Source organism: Cervus elaphus, chromosome 20 (genome assembly GCF_910594005.1).
Source record: "Cervus elaphus chromosome 20, mCerEla1.1, whole genome shotgun sequence".
Lineage (NCBI taxonomy): Eukaryota > Metazoa > Chordata > Mammalia > Artiodactyla > Cervidae > Cervus > Cervus elaphus.
Genome location: NC_057834.1, coordinates 38,727,001 through 38,744,786, shown reverse-complemented (window position 1 = coordinate 38,744,786; position 17,786 = coordinate 38,727,001). Strand labels below are relative to the sequence as shown.

The window sequence follows — 17,786 nt, the reverse complement described above, 5'->3', positions numbered from 1 at the left end:
CACAGTGGCAGTGATAGCCAATAAAAAGCCTATTTTTTACTCACGCCAATTCTTAAGCAATGTTCATTCCAATAAGGACTTGAGTAGAAGCAAATCTAAGCCAATCGGAGGCTTGAAGGTGGGGTTGTCCCGCCTTCCGTCAGAGGGACCAATAGAAAGCGCAGGCGGCGTGTTTGAAAGCGAGGCCAAAGAGGGTGGGAGCGCGTGCTGCTGGGAGTTGTTCGGAGGTTGGCGGCGCGGGGCTGAAGGTCCTCAGGCAGAGTGATCATGTCGCACAAACAAATTTACTATTCGGACAAATACGACGACGAGGAGTTCGAGTACCGGTTAGTGCCGGCGCGGGGGCAATATCAAGGTCGTGAGTTTTGACAACTGAGGGCACGAGAAGTTGGTAACGGGGACTGAAGCAGCAGAGTTAGCGCATGCGCGGGAGATTAACGGGAATGGGCGTGTTGAGTGTAAAGCGCATGCGCGAAAGGTAGGGGGCAATCAAAAAAAAACCCTGAAGTGATAGCGAATTTGGAAGGAGGCGTGGGTGGTCGTGGTTAGAGTGTTCGAATGTTAGAATACTGACCACCCTCAGCTTTGCGGGTTTCTGGACCATTCTCTCACCTCAGTTCAGTAAACTGAACTTGCCTTCTTGAGACTGCTTGTATTACAGCCACACCGTAGAGCCTTATGGGAGAAGGTGGCAAAGGCGAAGCTTGAATTTTCCTCGAGTCTTCAAAGTGCGGGGAGTTCTAAGAGAGCCTGGGTATTGCTTATTAATCCATGGGAAAGGGGCGTGGTTGTCTGATTTGTTTTAGGAAGGGGGGCTTCGAGGAACTGGAATGGAATAAAACTGACCAGGAACACTGAGGAAAGACTTAATATGGCCCTAAGAGATTACCGTCGAATGTTTGAAGGGCATCTACTTGGGAAACAATTATGGAGTGTTTATAGGTTTCAGGTGTTCTGCTAAAGTACACGGATAAGCCATGGTCCCTGCTTTCAACAGACCTAAAAAATATGTGGAAATACTGACAGGCTTCAGAAAGAAGAAGATAATTGGTATGATAGAGCTATGTTCAGGTAGGTTGTGGTGGAAGCATGTAGGATTTACCAAGCATTATAAAGAAAGGACTCCGTACAGAGTTTGCATTCGATAAACCCTAAGTCCATAATTCTAGATTAGAAAATAAGGCAAGACAAAGAATTTTACAAATGTTGGCACTCCACTAATCTGTAGTAAGCGTTAATAGTTAAAACAACTGGAGGCTTGATTTTCTTGTGTTTCTTCAGCCTAGTGCAGGGCTCTGAGCCTTCTGGAGAACTTGGTGTATGCTGACAAATATGCTGGCTCTGGGATCTCACTGGTGGTCCAGTGGCTAAGACGCCAAATTCCCCATGCAGGGGACCTGAGTTCAATCCCTGGTCAGGGAACTAGGTCCCACATGCTGCAACTACGATCCAGACCAAAAGAAAAAAAAAAAAAACAAAACACTCCAGCCCTGTTTTGGACCCAATTAACTTTCTTTTCCTCAGCTGTTTTTCTCTACATCTGAACTAGGCTAACTAAAATTATGTGCTTAAAATGTATTTGCAGGGCTAGGGAGACATCACTAGTTTCATCCTCTGAAGGATGTAAGTCTTGGCAGTGATATTTAATTTAAGGAAAGGTTTGGGTTTTTCTTTTTTTTTTTTGGTCTACATAGTCCTAGAAGCCAGTCTTTATGCCAGGGGCTTGTTAGGATGTAAGCTGTTTTCAGACATTTAGACTAGAATTGACCCTCGGGGGGCTGGAGGGGTGCAGTCCCTTTTACTTAGCACAGAGAGAGCATTCAATACAGTTTCACTGAACAAAATCAAGTCTGGGTCACCCCAATTCAAGTAGTAATTTCTTTGCTATAAAAGGAGACTTATCCTTGGTTAGGAAAGCATGGAGTCTCCCCCCAAAGAAGTCTCGTGGCACATCCTTTCAGAGTTGAAAAATGTAACTGAGGATAGATTTTAAAAGATAAGATTTTTCTGTTTCATTCTTGGGGGCGGGGGCGGGCAAAAAAGCCTTTATTTCACCAGCAGATAAATTCAGGTCATCTCAGATTTAGTAACCAAATGGATTATGAGAAAAATTTGTTTGCCTTCAGGTTTTTGTAAAGTTGTAAATTGTAAAACTTAAAAATAAGGGAGGGGATTATGGACATTTTTATACATAGGCCAAAGAAATTTATATAAGTATAAATAGATATCTTTGTTGTTGTTTAGTCACTAAGTCGTGTCCAACTCTTTGCGACCCCATGGATTATAGCCCGATAGGCTCCTCTGTCCATGGAATTCCCCAAGCAAGAATACTGGAGTGGGTTGCCATTTCCTTCTCCATATATTTGATTTTATGTTCTGGCTCTTCCACACAGCACTCCCTGATAGGCCTTTCCTCTCTGAAATCACTTTTCTCCCTTACTTACAACCCTGTTCAGAACCACCTTTAATTATTAACACTATGTGTGTATGTCTGGGGCTCCCGTTATATTATTTAAGAGTAATCAACTAGAGGACTATAATGTATCATCAGTGCCTGGGATTTTGGCGCTCATTCATGGGTGTTATTCATTAATAAGTACTTACTAATATACTTTCGTGAGAATTTATGTAACTTGGCCCATAACTTGGGCTTTATTTCTAGCTGCCTTTGCACTGCAGTAAGATTTTATAAACTCCCTGCCGTTACAAACTGGTTTCTCTTGTCTGTCTTGGCTTTACCTGCTGGCCCCCTCATCTGATAGATTGTACCCAGTACTGATACAAATTTCCCACCTTCCCATGTTTCTATTACAGGCATGTCATGTTGCCCAAGGACATAGCCAAGCTGGTCCCTAAAACGCATTTGATGTCTGAATCTGAATGGAGGAATCTTGGTGTTCAGCAGAGTCAGGGATGGGTCCATTATATGATCCATGAACCAGGTCAGTGCAATGGCAGAAAGCAACCATCTAGGACCAAGGAAATGAAGGAATGATAGGCGGGGATGATTTACTGGTTTCTTAACTCACCAGCTGTCTAGAAAAACAGGAGTGACCAAAAATAAGAAATAAAGTATCTGGGAGGTTCAGATACAATCTGTCACTGGAGGGGAAAAGGAAAAAAACAAAACTCCTTTAATCTCTAATTCAGTCAGAGAATATATATACATATATATATATTTAAAGGCCACATATATCTTGGTGTAGAGGTTATGGCCTCTTCTTCATTCTCCATCAGAAAGTGAATTTTGAGGTGTGTTCCAAATAAACAAAGGAAAGTATATTTCTCGATAAGGCACCAGACACCAAACCACCAGGCAAAACTAATAAAGGGCACCCTGGGGCTATAGAAACTTAGCAAGAGAACCGATATTAACAATTCTGTGCTTGGCACACAAGCCAGGCTTCTGGGTCTGCTTCTAAGGCCATATGCTTAAATCTTCGTTTAGTTACAAAGATCTAAGTGGTGATAGCTGGGAAGTGGGAGTGGGATACACTATAGGTTGTGCATAGGATGGTGTGATTTTACTTACTCTTTAGATCTCACTCACTCACTCACTCTTTCAGAACCTCACATCTTGCTGTTCCGGCGGCCACTGCCCAAGAAACCAAAGAAATGAAGCTGAGGAGCCACTTTTCAGCCTCAAGCTTTACACAGCTGTCCTCACTTGCTAACATCTTCCTGATGACATTATTGTGTTGCCTTCTTGTTTCTCACTTTGATATTTAAAGGATTTTCAATACACTGAATGTGCTGGTGACTGCTTTGCTTCTTGAGCAGAACTGACAGGAAGGACCACAGCCCAGCTAGATGAGTGAGTGCTCTCTGGGTTGCAGCCTCAGCTAAGTGTGACCCCCAAAATCTACGTGAGCTCTGAATCCAGCAGAACACGGTTGACAGATGGAGAAAGCATCTGAGAATAAGACCACGGCTATTACAGGGATTGTGTAAACTTGGCTGTTTTGGTTTTTTCCTGCCAGGTGTTGTGTGTATGTTGATTTATGTTTCAGTATATTGGAAACTTTCCATTTTATTCCAAGAAATCTGTTCCATGTTAAAAGCCTTGATTAAAGAGAACGTTTTTATAATCTAATTCTCTAATTGTTAAAGTTTTTTTTCCCCCCTTCTCTCAGGGCATCACCCTCACTATCATGGTTCTAGTTATATGCCCTTCAGTAAGATAATGAAGCTCGGCTCTTTGTTGACATTGAGGTTTGTTTCAACATTCAAGTAACTGGTTTGTAATCTACTTTAAGTAGACTTTGCTGTCAAATATCTACTGAAATATTTCACTCTAATTGCAGGCCTAAGAGAGGTTATATATAGGGACAACATCATCTCATCAAAACAAATCAGTTGTTTTCTATGGTCAGGTACTGCCATTAACATAGTCTGATTTTTCTGAAGGGCACACAAGGGTTTTTGGGGCCTCCCTGGTGGTTCAGACGGTAAAAAAAATCTTCCTGCAATGCAGGAGACCCAAATTCGATCCCTGGGTTGGGAAGATCCTCTGGAGAAGGGAATGGCTACCCACTCCAGTATTCTATTCTTGCCTGGAGAATTCCATGGATAGAAGAGCCTGGCGGGCTATAGTCCATAGGGTCACAAGCTGCTAGTATACTCCACTTCCTGACCAGCCTAAGGCTCCAGCACACCTATGGCCTGTTCACTCCACAGAGTGGTTTGGGAGTGTTTTCAGTGGTTCTCACTTTGGCCAAACATTGGAATCACCGGAGTCATTCCCAGGGAAGTTGACTTAATTGGTCTGGGGTATGGCCTGGATAAGGGGATTTCAAGCATTCTTAAACAGGTAGTTACTGCACTGAGCTTTGAGAAAACGGTTGTAAACTGTTACTATTTAAGAAACATTTTGCCAAATAATAGCTTACCTTCTACTTTTAATAGTAGTGCTAAGTAAGGGAGATTAATCTTCCCACTTTCTCTTATTTTTCACTCATTTATTCCTAGAGCAGTAGTAGTCAGCAGTAGAGGTGTGGTCCCTGGTCCAGAAGCATCAATATCACCTGAAAATTCCTTAGAAGTGCTCGTTCTTGGACTCCACCCTAGGCCTACTGAATCAAACTCTGAGGGTTGGTTGGACACAGTGACATTTCAACAAGCTCTCTAGGTGATTCTGGTGCACACTTAAGTTTGAGAACCCACTAAAAGACTCGGAGCTGATGTTGAGGGGTAGGGAGGAGGCATTTTAGGGAGGGGCTTGTCAAATATCACCATGATTATTAAGAAAGATACTGTAGCATATGGCTTATGCCATTAGGAAAGCCCAAGTTTGTTTTTTAGAGCTGAGACTCCCTTAATTGGAAAAACAAAACAAAACTGGGCTTATTACTTGAAGGTTCTAGAAGCCTGACTCTATGATTCACTGTAGTGTTTTTGTGGTTTTTATGTGGCATCTCGTCACCTATTTGAGCCTGTTGCCCATCTGTAAAATGGGCATCTCTCTCTTAGAGGGGTTTTAGGAGAGTAAAATGAGGCAGGTGTGGTTCAGTAGTTCTCCACATGAAAATTTTAGACCTTTACTACAAAAAGCAATGGCATCAGGATGACAGGAGGGTTTGTTAAATGCAGACCTCTGGCCCCACCCAAACGGCCAGAACCCTGTAGATTTAATCAGCATATTAAAAAGGCCCCCAGAAGATTGGTAGGAGTATTAAGTACTTTTAGACCAGAGACAAGTAAAATAAGTGGAAGCTGAGAATCCAAAGTGGACATGTGGCCCTCCCTTTGTCTCTGCCCTCACTTGTACCTACAAGACCAATTAACTGGGAGAGGTTGTTTAAAGCACCATCTGGAACAAGGTGGGGCAAGACTTCGTTGTCAAAAATTTGAAGTAATTAGCTCTATCGTTTATAAGAGAGACAAATGAAAGTTCCACACAATAAAAGCTCACCACCAGGATCTCATTAGCTCACAGGCAATCCTGACAATTTTTCTTGGTGTCCGTCCAACTTCCACCTGCAGTGCCAGCCCCTGACCCCTCAGAGTCATGGTTCATGAATAACAGATAGTATGTGCACGCAAGAATCTGAACACTGAGCGGAGGTTAGAGTCAAGCATCTCTTTACTTCCAGCACCAGAGGGGAGCACCACAAACACCTTAGAGCCCCTTCAGTCCCCTCCGCTCCTTCCACTCCTCAGGTTCTTTCCTGAGAGAAAAGCCCCGCCCCCCGGCTAAGGCCCAGCCCCCTCGCTTCCGGGTGAGGGCGGCCACGTGGTTGTCGCCAATAACAACCCAGCACTACTCCCGCCCTCTGGCTAAGGCTCGCGAGCGATAGTCGACTACACCAATGGACCCATAAAAGTAGTCTGAGCGACGGCCAAAATAACCAATTAGTATGAGGTGAGTGTAAGTCTGAGGCGGGACTCTGAGTACGGAAGCTGCCCCGAGACAGGAGGAAAGGAGAGAGGGAAAGACCCGGTGAAGGGGCAAGAGGCAGGTGAGAACCTGGAAGAGCTCAGCAGTCTGAAGCGTGGCGGGAAAAGACAGGATTCTGGGCTAGAAAGGGTGTGGAAGACTGCAGAAGAAGGCTGCTGAGTTCTGGTCGGTGGTGGAAGGAGGGAACGCATTTAAAGGGGCCAAGGCCCAGAATAAGGTAGACATTTAAAGGGACAGGTGCCCCAAAGAGAAGAAACATATAAATATAAAAGTGCAGATGCCCTGGATAGAGCCGACCCTAGAAGAACCGAGCTCTGCAGGCAGAAGACATTTTTAACTGGTAGGTTCGGGAGAGAAGGACATTTTAATAAAGGAGACTAGGACGGAGCATAGAAGACATTAAAAGAGGTATGGGCTAGAGTTTAAGAACACGTTTACTAAACGGACAGGGATAAAGGAGTCGATTGTCAAGGGCCTGATGAGGAAAACTATGCACTCCTCCTCTTCCCCATTGTCCTTTCTGGCTCCTCCAGGTTCCCTCCACCCCGGAATCCCTGTTCCCAAGCTATGACCCCCAGTGCCCTGTAGACCTGGCGGGCCCCCAGTGCTTGCGACCCCTATTTGGGGGTCTGGGTGGCTACTGGAGGGCCTTCCAGAGGGGCAGAGAAGGCAGGACCATGGCATCTAGGGCCTCTGAACCTCCGCCAGGGCGCAACGTGACAGCGGGCATCATCATTGTTGGAGATGAGATCCTCAAGGTGTGTCTGGGACAGGGCGGGGGCGGGGGGGGGGGGGGGGGCGGTGGTAGCATTCTCCGGTCCTTGGGAGCTTTCTCCACGTTCTGTTGAGGGAGGGTGAACCAGGGTGGGAGCCCTCTTGCTGCAGTAGGGCCCTGGAGTGAGTCCAAGATATTGGAGGAAAAGTGACCCTTATTTTTTCAATTACTCTGTTGAAAAACTTGTAGCAAAGTCCCTACAAACTGCCAAGCAGTATGGTAGGGGGAGGAGGACCTTTACAGAAATGACAAGGAGTCCAGCATGTATAGGAGGTACAGGTGCATGTATTATTTCAGAGTTATGTCCAACCTATTTGGAAAAATGATCCAAAGCATTCAGGAGAGATAGAAGGAAAGTACTAGAAGGGGGAAATCTCTTCTGAATGATCAGGGAAGTCTCACTAGAGGTCATGGTGGGCATCAGGTTTGTAATAGTAATATTGAGTGCTTACTAGGGCCTGGCAGTGTGCTTGTATTACATCACATATATGATTTTCCTAATCCTTATCCTTATGATGTGGGTACTTCTATTACAAATCTCAATTAATAGATAGAGACTGAGGCTTGAGAAAGGCTGAGAAGCTTTCCCTGAACAGCTAGTAAGTGGTAGGTGGGATTCCAACTTGAGTCACATTTACACCAGAGCCAACCTTAACCACTAAACTCTGTAGAGAAATAGAAGGAGATGGGGCTAGAAAAGAAGAGTGCGTGTGTACACACCATAGACACACAGCCTTGAATATTCTGTAAAGGAATTTGAACTTTATTCTGTATATGGTTGGAAATAACAAGCGACTTTTCAGCCAAGAGTGACACAATCACAGTGACATGTTAGGAAGGTTGCTGCGGAGGCCTAGGGCAGAGTGCTGTGGCAGGACACTGGGAGCCTGGCCAGGGGTCTGTTGCCACCATCCAGGTGAAAAGTGCCAAGGACCTGTTTGGTAGCAGTAGGAACAAAGAAGAGAGCAGATGGAGAGACATTTCAGAAGTAGAATTGACAGCATGAAGGGCCTGACAGGCTGTAGACAGTGTCTGAGGATGCCACTGACCAAAGTGACAACGGCCAGGAATCTGAAGATGCCCTTAAGCACTTGGGGCCAGGGGCCTGAAACTGTCAGGGTTGATAAGGAAGTGGATGAGTGGTCCACATAAAATTGATAATTGAATCGATAAGCAAAGAGGAGGTCAAGGTCCAGGCGCAGAGATGGAAGCCCAAGGTGGATCACATTACCCCTGACTCCATTCACATGGATTTTCCCACTCTTGGGCCCAGTGTGGGCTTGTGGGCTGCTGGAAGTGGGTGTCCCCCAAAGAGCAGAGTGCTCCGTCAGCAGGCAGTTGCAGCTTGATCCTTCCTCCTTTGCCCTGCATCCCCACAGCACTGACACGCTCATCTTCCCCACCCCCAATCTCCCAGGGACACACTCAAGACACCAACACCTACTTTCTGTGCCGGACACTGCGTTCCCTGGGGGTCCAGGTGTGCCGAGTCTCCGTGGTACCCGACGAGGTAGCCACCATCGCAGCTGAGGTCACAGCTTTCTCCAGCCGTTTCACCCACGTCCTCACAGCAGGGGGCATCGGCCCCACACATGATGATGTGACCTTTGAGGCAGTGGCCCAGGCCTTTGGGGACGAGCTTAAGCCACACCCTGAGCTGGAAGCGGCCATCAAGGCCCTAGGAGGGGCGGGCTGGGAGAAACTGTCGCGGGTGCCTGCCTCTGCCCGCCTGCATTATGGCACAGATCCTCGCACTGGCCACCCCTTCCGATTCCCACTAGTCTCCGTCCGAAATGTCTACCTCTTCCCGGGAATTCCGGAGCTGCTGCGTCGGGTGCTGGAAGGGCTGAAGGGGCTGTTCCAAAACACAGCTGTTCAGTTCCACTTGCGGGAAATGTATGTGGCAGCTAACGAGGCCTCTATCGCCCCCATCCTGGCTGAGGCCCAGGCCCATTTTGGGCGCAGGCTTGGCCTGGGTTCCTACCCTGACTGGGGCAGCAACTACTATCAGGTGAAGCTGACACTGGACTCGGAGGAAGAAGGGCCCCTGGAGGAATGCCTGGCCTACCTGACCGCCCGTCTGCCCCAGGGATCAGTGGTCCCCTACGTGCCCAATGCCGTGGAGCAGGCCGGTGAGGCCGTGTACAAACTCACTGAGTCAGGTAGGGGCCTTCTGGGGAAGGGGCAGAAGGCACCAGACCACTGGTGCCACCCTAGGTCTTAGGAGTGGTGGGCTGTTGGAGGCTTGCCGCAGATCCAAGAGAAGGTAGAAGATAGCTACAGCAGATTCATTCATTCTTCCAATAAACATCAATTGAGTACCTCCTTTCAGCAACATTGTGCTGGGTGTTGGGGGTTTAGCTCAACAGGACAGAGGTACCCTTGCTCTGGACAAGTAGTTTTATTTAACAGGAGAGGGGGATGTTAAAAAGGTAATTGTGCAAAAAAAAAAAGGTAATTGTGCATGAGGGGTCAGTGATGAGGGGGTTTCCACAGCAGGGAGATTAGCCTTGATCTGGGGTCAGAGAAGGCTTCCCTGCATGACTGACATATAAGCTGAGTGATAAGGAGGATTTTCACATGGCGCTAGTGGTAAAAAACCCCCCTGCCAATGCAGAAGACTTAAGAGACACAGGTTCGATCCCTAGGTCAGGAAGATCCCCTGGAGGAGAGCATAGCAATCCACTCCAATATTCTTGCCTGGAGAATCCAGTGGACAGAGGAGCCTGGCGGGATACAGTCCGTAGGGTCACAAAGAGACACAACTGAAGCGACTTAGCACACACACACGCAAGAAGAATTTGGTTAGACCAGGAGATGAGCAAGAGGAAACAGTGTGAAAGAGGGAAGGAAACAGCAGGAGCTTTAGGAGAATGAAAAGAAACCAGGACCCCCAGAGGGAATACACTGAGGTGAAGAATACCGTGAGGTATGGCTCAATGGCGGGCAGGGGGCAGATGAAGGAATTGAACACTGGGAAGATAGGGGCTTAAGCAAGGGCAGCTTGGCCACCCCTGCCCTTTGACAGCCACATGTATCTAACTGATGCCCTCTTCCCTGCCTGCCTGGCAGGGTCTTCTCTGGGGGAGAAGGTGGCAGGCGCCCTCCAGACCATTGAGACTGCCCTGGCTCGATACAGCCTCACCCAGCTCTGCGTGGGCTTCAACGGGGGCAAGGACTGCACTGCCCTCCTGCACCTCTTCCACGCCGCAGTGCAGAGGTGAGCTCACCCCCTGGAGGCAGACCCCAGAGATACAGCTGCCCCATTTGCTAGTTCCCCATCCTAAGAAGCAGGAAGGAAGGGGGGTGTCTGGGTGGGGCTTGGCAGGGTGGTAGCCACAGTGACCTCTCAGTTCCTTTCCTCCCCATATTTATTGAGCATCTGACACCTGCCTGGCCCTGGGTATGGATGTGCAAGCCACCTTCCCCAACCACAGGGAGGTCACAGTCCTGTCGGGGAGGTATGAGTATGGGCTCCAGATTTGAGAGATCTGAGTGGGCCTGCCAGAGGAAATGGGTTCTTCCCTTCAGATGAGAAGGATGAGGAAAAGGGAGGAGGAGAGGGTGTCTATCCCAGTGGCCAAAGGGAACAGAGCAAGCTCTCTGGGGAGCGTTTCCCTGCCCATCCTGGCAAGCCAATGGATCCTGCCCCCTCCCCAGGAAGTGCCCTGATGCTCAGGAGCCCCTCCAGATCCTGTATATCCGCAGCATCTCCCCTTTCCCTGAGCTGGAGCAGTTTCTACAGGACACCATCAAGAGGTACCAGGGGCCTTGGAGATTTGGGATCCCAGAGGGGCTTGGCAGGGCCCACTCCTGACTCCCGGCGCTCTTCCTCAGGTACAATCTGCAGGTGCTGGAGGCTGAGGGAGACATGAAGCAGGCCCTGAGTGAGCTGCAGGCGCAGCACCCCCAGCTCGAGGCGGTGCTGATGGGCACCCGCCGCACTGACCCCTACTCCTGCAGCCTCTGCCCCTTCAGCCCCACTGACCCAGGCTGGCCTTCATTCATGCGCATCAACCCGCTCCTGGTATGGGGAAGGGGGTTTACCACCTTCAGTCTCCTGTCCCCTCTCAGTCATTGCACCCTGGCTTCCTGGGGTGGGAGGGTTAGACCCTGGGGCTTAGATGAAATGGCCCATCAGCCAAGGGAGGCAGTGGTATTTGTTCATTCAGCCTTTTGATCAGGTTTTATTGAGCACTAATTCAACGGCAAGCATTGTGGACCGAACAGTGTCTTAGACCTGTGCTGTCCAATATGGTAGCCGTGAGCCATTTATTTACACTTGAATTGTAATTAATTGAAATGAAATACATATTGCTTTAAAAAATTGAATTGTATACTTTAAAAAGATGAATATCATTGCTTGTGAATTATATCTCAATTTTTTAATTAAATACAATTCAAACTTCTGTTCCTTAGTTGTACGTTGTACTAGCCTTATGTCAAATGACTACCATGTTAGACAGCATAGATATAGACCATTTCCATCATTGCAGATAGTTCTACTGGACAGCACAAGCTTACACAAATAGCCTTGAACAGCCTCTCCCTTTCCTCCTGGAAATTACATGTCAGTGGAGGTTGGATTGAGAATGGAGAGGGGACAGGATGGTTTCTCTCATTGATTGGCGTACACAGAGCAAGATGCACCAGAGAGTTTAGTAGCAGGTCCTCCCTCAGAGGCTAGGGGAGCGGAAGAGCCGGGATAGGCCCTTTCCCAGGGGTATGAGGATAGATGTTGGAGGGGGAGTATTTGTGAGTCTGCTCTGACTCTGGCCTCCCAGGACTGGACCTACAGAGACATCTGGGACTTCCTGCGCCAACTGTTTGTCCCCTACTGTATCCTGTATGACCGAGGGTAAGGTGTTGGGGGAACGGGACGGGCATGTGGAAGACATGAGTGTGTGGGATTGGGAACACCAAGCCCATCAGAAACCCACCACACTCTCCACCACCCCCACCCCACCCCCCACCCAGCTACACGTCACTGGGAAGCCGGGAGAACACGGTACGGAACCCAGCCCTAAAGTGCCTGAGCCCAGGAGGACAGCCCACCTACCGTCCAGCCTACCTGCTTGAGAATGAAGATGAGGAGCGGAACTCCCGCACATGACCTCCCACTCCCGCCCTTTTCAAGGCGGGAAGGAAGGAGGCCGTCCTGGGGTCTAACCTGTCAATAAACCACCTCTCCTGTGCCTGTGGCTCTGGCTGTGCCTTTGTCTTCCTGCTTCAGGGAATGGGAGAAGCAAAAGGAAGCCAGGCCCTGGCAGCTCGGAGCCCCCAGTGCTCACTCTAAGGGGGATGGTGGGGGCAGCACAGGCTGGGAAGGAGCTCTCACTGATGATTTTCAGTGCCAGTCTCATCAGGAGCCCACTAGAGGGCGGAAACAGGGAGCAGTGCCAACCCTGGGGGGAGGGGGGAGGGACAACCAGGCAGTGGACCCAGGGTTTCAGGACCCAGGCTGGAAGAAGGGAAGCTGAGCTGGCCTGGCCGTGGAGGATGAAAGATGGAGTGGCCGGGCCCTCCTACTAACCCCATCCCAGCATCCCTGGGCACAGGGGCTGACTCAGCCCATTCTCCGGCCCAGAACCTTCCCTGTGCTAGACCCTGGGGCCCTTGTGCCCACAGTCATGAGGTCTGAAGGGGGTGGGGACAATGTTGATAAAAGGCACTGGACGCAGCTCCCACACCCTTCCATAGCTGCAGCCCACATGCAGCCCCGGACACAGCCCCTAGCCCAGGCCCTGCCCTTCTCCCTCGGAGGGGTCCTGCGAGACACTGGACTTCGGGTTCCCATCATGAAGATGGGTACAGGGTGGGAGGGCCTGCAGCGGACCCTGAAGGAAATGGTCTACATCCTCCTCTGCTGCTGGTGTATCAAGGAGCTGCTGGATTAACGGTGGCAGAGACCTGCCTCCACTCCACGGGCACCATGGCCGGCATCGCTCAGGTGGGCAGGGTAGGGCAGACAGACAGGAGGCACGGCTGCAACTTCTGTGGCAGAACCTGCCTCTCAGCTTCCCGTTCTTCTTTTTCTAGCACCCAGTTCAGCATCCATCAAGACTCCCGGGGCCAGCTGTGCTTGACCAAGGATGGGCCACAAACAACGAGTGAAGTGCTATCCTCTTTCGAGTTTGTGCCATCTGTCAGACCTGCCTCGTCTCTGGGCCTCCGTTCCCAGCCCCCACCGCCAGCGCACCTCTGGTGCACAGGGGCTTGGCCCGCTGGCTAGGACCCCAGTCAGACTGCAGCAGACCTGGCGCTCCTCCAAGTCTGGCTCGGGGAGCCTGCTGGCCCAGATGGCTGATCTTACCATACCCTCCCAATACCAGGAATGGCCTGCCCCCAGTCTCTCTGTTTGAGAATCACTGAACTATATGTATAATAAACAGGCCTTGAGACCGAAAGTTCTAAATGTCTACAGGGGAATCAGAAAAAGTCAGCACCGGAAGAGTCTGGAGCCAGGGAGGAAAGGAGGTTGTCCTGGATAGAAAGACTGAAAGCCAGGTTTCCTGACTCACTGGTGCCTGGGTGGGGAGGGCGTTGGGTGGAAAGGCCAGGTTCCTCCCAACTTGTAGAAAGGGTGGAGTCTAGCTTGGGTGGGTTCTTCTCTGAGGCCCTCCATGTAAGGCTGGGAACCTAAATAGAAGACCTGATCTGGCCAGCTCCCTGCCCCTGAAGATCTTGGGGAAATCACTGAGCTGGTACTAGTTCCCAGCTTACAGAGAGCAGGCCCTGCTCCTCTAGCTCACACACAAAGCTGCAAGGGAAAGCTGTCCTGCGGGCTTACGACAATGCACAGGACACAGCCAGAATGAGCAGAATTGACTCTTGGCTTCCCCTTGGCAGCCACCAACACACGCTCTCCCTGAATCACTCCCTGGGGTCAGTACACGCCAGTTATTTACATCGTCTTGCTCCTGCCTACTGACATGCCCACTCAGACCCCCCACAACCTCAGAGGCAGCCAAAGCATCCCTCGGATCTCTACCCAGCATTCTCTGGGGCCCAGTTCTGCCTTTCCCCCTGGGACACTGGCCTGGAGGTGGTGTATGCCACCTTCTCCCACTGCCAGGGACCAGCGCTTCCTCAGACTTCTTAGTTAACTCCTTTTCCTCTGGGCTTGTTTTCTTTTTCTTTGTTTGTCAAAGTAATATATGCCTAGAGTAAAGAACTCTGATAATTCTTTATCCCCTAGCACCTATCCCCTAGCTTCCCTCGCCAGAGGTAACCATGGTGACCCATTTCTTGGACAGCATTTTTTTTTAAGTTCTTTAAATTGGTGTATAGTTGACTTACAATATTATATTAGTTTCAGGTGTACAGCATAGTGATTCAAATTTTTTATAGATTATACTCATTATAAAATATTGGCTATATTCCCTGTGCTGTACAAAAGATACTTGTAGCTTATTTATTTTATACATAGTAGTTTGTACCTCTTAATCCCGTAGATCCTGTCCCTCCCCCTTCCCTCTCCACTAGTAACCACTAGTTTGTTCTCTATATCTTATATTCATTTGTTTTGTTTTTTAGATTCCACATGTGACTGATAACATACCATATTTGTCTTTCTCTCTCTGACTTATTTCATTAAGCATAATACTCTCCAGGTTCAACCATGCTGTTGCAAATGGCAAAAGGTTCATTCATTCATTTAACATATATTATTGAGCATCTGCTATATGCCATTCTGGCTGCTTTGAATACAGCACTGAACAAAATAGATCCCTGTACTTTTGGAGTTTACGTGCTGGTGGGTAGAGACAGAAAATATAAACATAAAAACAAGCACATTGATGTTATTAGGTGATAGGTGCTATGGAAAAAGAGAAAGTTGAGCTAGGGATGGGAGTTGGAGCAAGCCTAGTAGGCCATGGTAACAACTTGAGATTTTATGCTGAGTGAAATAAGGAACTGTTGTAGGCAGTTGAGCATGAACTGATTTTTTTATTTAAAAGGTTCACACTGGTGCTGGGTTGAGAATAGCCTTTAGGGGACCAAGGGTAGAACAGCAGAGACCTCTTAGGAGTTAATGGGCACAATTGGGGCCAGATGTGTTGGTGGCTTATAGCAAGCTTACAGCCATAGCAGTGGACAGAAGTGGCTGCATTCTGCATATACTTGTCCTTCTAGTTAATAACATACTCTACACCCTGCTCTGCACCTTGCTGTTTTTGCTTCACATACCTTGTAAAGGATTTCATACCAGTATATTTACAGCCTGTCCATTCTTTTTTATGGTAGCATGGTACTCTATAGTACTCCAAATCAAGGTTATTTCTTAACCCAGGCAGCCCCGCATCCACAAAATGCAGGTCATCGTTCTTCCCTGGTGTCTCCAGGGCCCCAGGGCACAGCAGTGAGAAGGTCCTGAATCCATCCAGAGAAAGGTTAGCGGTGAAAGTGAGTGAGTGAAGTCACTCAGTTGTGTCCAACTCTTTGCGAGTCCATGGACTGTAGCCTACCAGGTTCCTCCATCCATGGGACTTTCCAGGCAAGAATACTGGAGTGGGTTGCCATTTCCTTCTCTAGGAGATCTTCCCGACGCAAGGACTGAACCCTGATCTCCCGCATTGTAGGCAGGCGCGTTGCCGTCTGAGCCACCAGGGAAGCACCAGAGGTTAGTGTAGAGGTGGATAAAGAATTCACCTTTGCCTCTGAATTTGGAGTTCCCTTTCCCCATTGTAGCCTGCACCCTGCTTGGCGGGCTCCAGCCCTCCCCTCACTCGAGCTGGAGAAGTCTGCCTCCTTTTCCTTTCTTAGACCTCACTCCCCCCAAGCTGCAGCAGTGCTGGAGGTGGATCCTAAAGTCTGAGGCTTCTGACTTTGCCAGGGGAGGGGACGTCTGGCCAGGGCCGCTGGGGAAGTGGTAGGTGGAGGAAGGCAGGGCCCAGGGCTGTGGCCCGTGGTAGGAACTGAAGGAGGGAGATAAGCAGGGACTGCCAGTAGCCCAGGGAGAGTGTCAGAGCTGGAAAGAGTGTCAGAACTCTGAGAGTGCAGAGACTGGAGGGAGATGGGGAGGATAACAGAAACCTCACACACCGTGCCAAAAGCCCAGTTCAGCTAAAGAGTGCTCTGAGCCTTACAAAAGTCCACTTCAAAAGTAGGCAGGACAACAGTAATTATCATATCTTTACATGAAGGAACAAGCCCGGAGAGCTGAGATGACCCCTCCAAAGTCACACAAACAGTACTCTGCAGTACGGTAGTCATTTGGTGAACCCAGATTTTTTTCATCTCAAATTCAGAGCCTCTCTCAATTAGCCTGCCTTCCTCTTCTGAACATGTGCTTGGGATGGTGGTCTAAGTGGCCTGGGAGGCAGGGCCAGGAAAGCGAAATGGTGGAGGGGACAATCAACCCTATTCTACACCCACTGCATGCTCTCCTGCTTGACCTCAACCCTAAGCTCCCCTTGTTCTTCATTTCCTGCCGGGGGCATTTGGGAGCCCCAGCTATGCCCTTTTCATGTAAGCCACAGAGCCAGGAGACGGTTCCCAGACTACACCTCCCCACTGGTCTAGAAGGAAAAGTAAAAGACGGCAGTTTCCCTGTAGTGTTCTCTTCCCATCTAGAATAAGTTCTGGTTTTGAATGTCCAAACCGCTCTCTCCAGAACTCACTGGAGAGGGATGAGGGGAGGGATAAAAGAAGATATGGAGGAGGCACCAAGACAGGGAGGAATGGGTAAGAGCTCATCTACCCCTCCTCGCCCCGGGACCGCCTAGTGGCTACAAGGGGGAGGGGACTAGGCTGGTAAAGCGCCAAAGGAGACCAGGCAGAACTGAAAAAGTAAAAGGGAAAGGTGGGTGCTCAGTCCTGTCTGATTCTTTGAGAAGCTATGGACTGTAACCTGCTAGGCTCCTTTGTCCATGGAATTTTCCAGGCAAGAATACTGGAGTGGGTTGCCATTTCCCACTCCAGAGGATCTTCCCGACCGAGGGATGGACCCCACGTCTCTGGCTTCTCCTGCATTGGCAGGCGGGTTCCTTACCACTGCACCACCTAGGAAGCGTTTTACCAGTACCGGCTTTGTTACCTGCACTGGTGCTTTGGGTGAGTCAGTTTTCCTCACTCACTCTCAGTTTCCTTGTCGGAACTCGAAGAACTGAACTGGCAGAACTGGAAGGGACTCCCCAAATAGGACAGCATGCGGAGGAAAACCGGCCTCATAACCGGGATTCCCAGCTGATTACGTCGGACATGACTCTCAATGGTGTGCAGAAAATAGGTGGAGAGGAGTCGAGAAAAGTGGTCTGAGGAGCCGTGCGCAATTAACTAGATATTATAGTGATGCTCTTGGGAGAGTCCCACGTTTTCCCAGCAACACTGAAAGGCGGGCAGAAGGCAGTGTGGCAGTTGTTTCACTGGCGCCAGAGCGCCGGCCTCCAAGGGCATAGGCTCTTATTTGCATCCCTATTTGCATCTCGTTTGCACAAGAGTTATTTCCCCTTCAAAAGGCAGAAGTCCTTTCTCAGTTACTCCCAGCTGAAGCTATCTACTCCCGTCTTTGCCAGCCTTAGAGCCATATCCATTTTTCTGGCCATACTCTGGCCCCTCTGACCTGCGCCCCTTCGTGTTCTTACGTCGTTCGTTCTCAATCCTTAGCCTACC

The 17,786-nt window shown here is 49.2% G+C and overlaps 3 protein-coding genes and 1 long non-coding RNA gene across 9 annotated transcripts; 3 read left to right on the top strand and 1 right to left on the bottom strand.

Annotated features, from left to right (window-relative positions):
* Positions 1-169: 169 nt before the first annotated feature.
* CKS1B (CDC28 protein kinase regulatory subunit 1B) lies at positions 170-4,093 on the top strand. Its single transcript, XM_043878959.1, has 3 exons — positions 170-326; positions 2,815-2,942; positions 3,567-4,093. The coding sequence occupies exons 1-3, from the start codon at positions 268-270 to the stop codon at positions 3,617-3,619; spliced, it is 240 nt and encodes a 79-aa protein (XP_043734894.1). The 5' UTR covers positions 170-267; the 3' UTR covers positions 3,620-4,093.
* Positions 4,094-6,279: 2,186 nt separating this feature from the next.
* Positions 6,280-12,367, top strand: FLAD1 (flavin adenine dinucleotide synthetase 1). 6 transcript variants are annotated; one of them, XM_043877673.1, is made up of 8 exons: positions 6,280-6,361; positions 6,931-7,155; positions 8,590-9,334; positions 10,245-10,392; positions 10,833-10,931; positions 11,010-11,199; positions 11,957-12,030; positions 12,150-12,367. In XM_043877673.1, the coding sequence occupies exons 2-8, from the start codon at positions 7,075-7,077 to the stop codon at positions 12,283-12,285; spliced, it is 1,473 nt and encodes a 490-aa protein (XP_043733608.1). In that variant the 5' UTR covers positions 6,280-6,361; positions 6,931-7,074; the 3' UTR covers positions 12,286-12,367. The 6 variants fall into 6 exon arrangements, 5 of the variants coding, with proteins under 5 accessions (XP_043733608.1, XP_043733607.1, XP_043733609.1 ...); XM_043877672.1 differs by lacking the exon at positions 6,280-6,361 and adding an exon at positions 6,378-6,458; XM_043877676.1 differs by lacking the exon at positions 6,280-6,361 and adding an exon at positions 6,465-6,737.
* Positions 7,913-8,756, bottom strand: LOC122677543. Its single transcript, XR_006335829.1, has 2 exons — positions 8,617-8,756; positions 7,913-8,106 (listed from the first exon to the last, which is right to left on the bottom strand). It is a non-coding gene; the product is annotated as an uncharacterized LOC122677543 (long non-coding RNA).
* Positions 12,368-12,672: 305 nt separating the features above from the next.
* On the top strand, positions 12,673-13,579 carry LOC122677542 (lens epithelial protein). The gene is made up of 2 exons (XM_043877677.1): positions 12,673-13,122; positions 13,212-13,579. Exon 1 carries the CDS (start codon positions 12,803-12,805, stop codon positions 13,067-13,069), a length of 267 nt encoding a protein of 88 aa, XP_043733612.1. The 5' UTR covers positions 12,673-12,802; the 3' UTR covers positions 13,070-13,122; positions 13,212-13,579.
* The last annotated feature ends 4,207 nt before the right edge of the window (positions 13,580-17,786 follow it).

Excerpts from the sequence above, each read along its gene's own strand:
- FLAD1 (XM_043877673.1), top strand. The coding sequence starts at position 7,075 with ATGGCATCTAGGGCCTCTGAACCTCCGCCAGGGCGCAACGTGACAGCG. Across the intron at positions 9,335-10,244 it reads GTACAAACTCACTGAGTCAG|GGTCTTCTCTGGGGGAGAAG; the intron begins GTAGGGGCCTTC and ends CCTGCCTGGCAG. Across the intron at positions 10,393-10,832 it reads TTCCACGCCGCAGTGCAGAG|GAAGTGCCCTGATGCTCAGG; the intron begins GTGAGCTCACCC and ends CCCCCTCCCCAG.
- CKS1B (XM_043878959.1), top strand. The coding sequence starts at position 268 with ATGTCGCACAAACAAATTTACTATTCGGACAAATACGACGACGAGGAG. Across the intron at positions 327-2,814 it reads GACGAGGAGTTCGAGTACCG|GCATGTCATGTTGCCCAAGG; the intron begins GTTAGTGCCGGC and ends TTTCTATTACAG. Across the intron at positions 2,943-3,566 it reads TTATATGATCCATGAACCAG|AACCTCACATCTTGCTGTTC; the intron begins GTCAGTGCAATG and ends TCACTCTTTCAG.
- LOC122677542 (XM_043877677.1), top strand. The coding sequence starts at position 12,803 with ATGAGGTCTGAAGGGGGTGGGGACAATGTTGATAAAAGGCACTGGACG.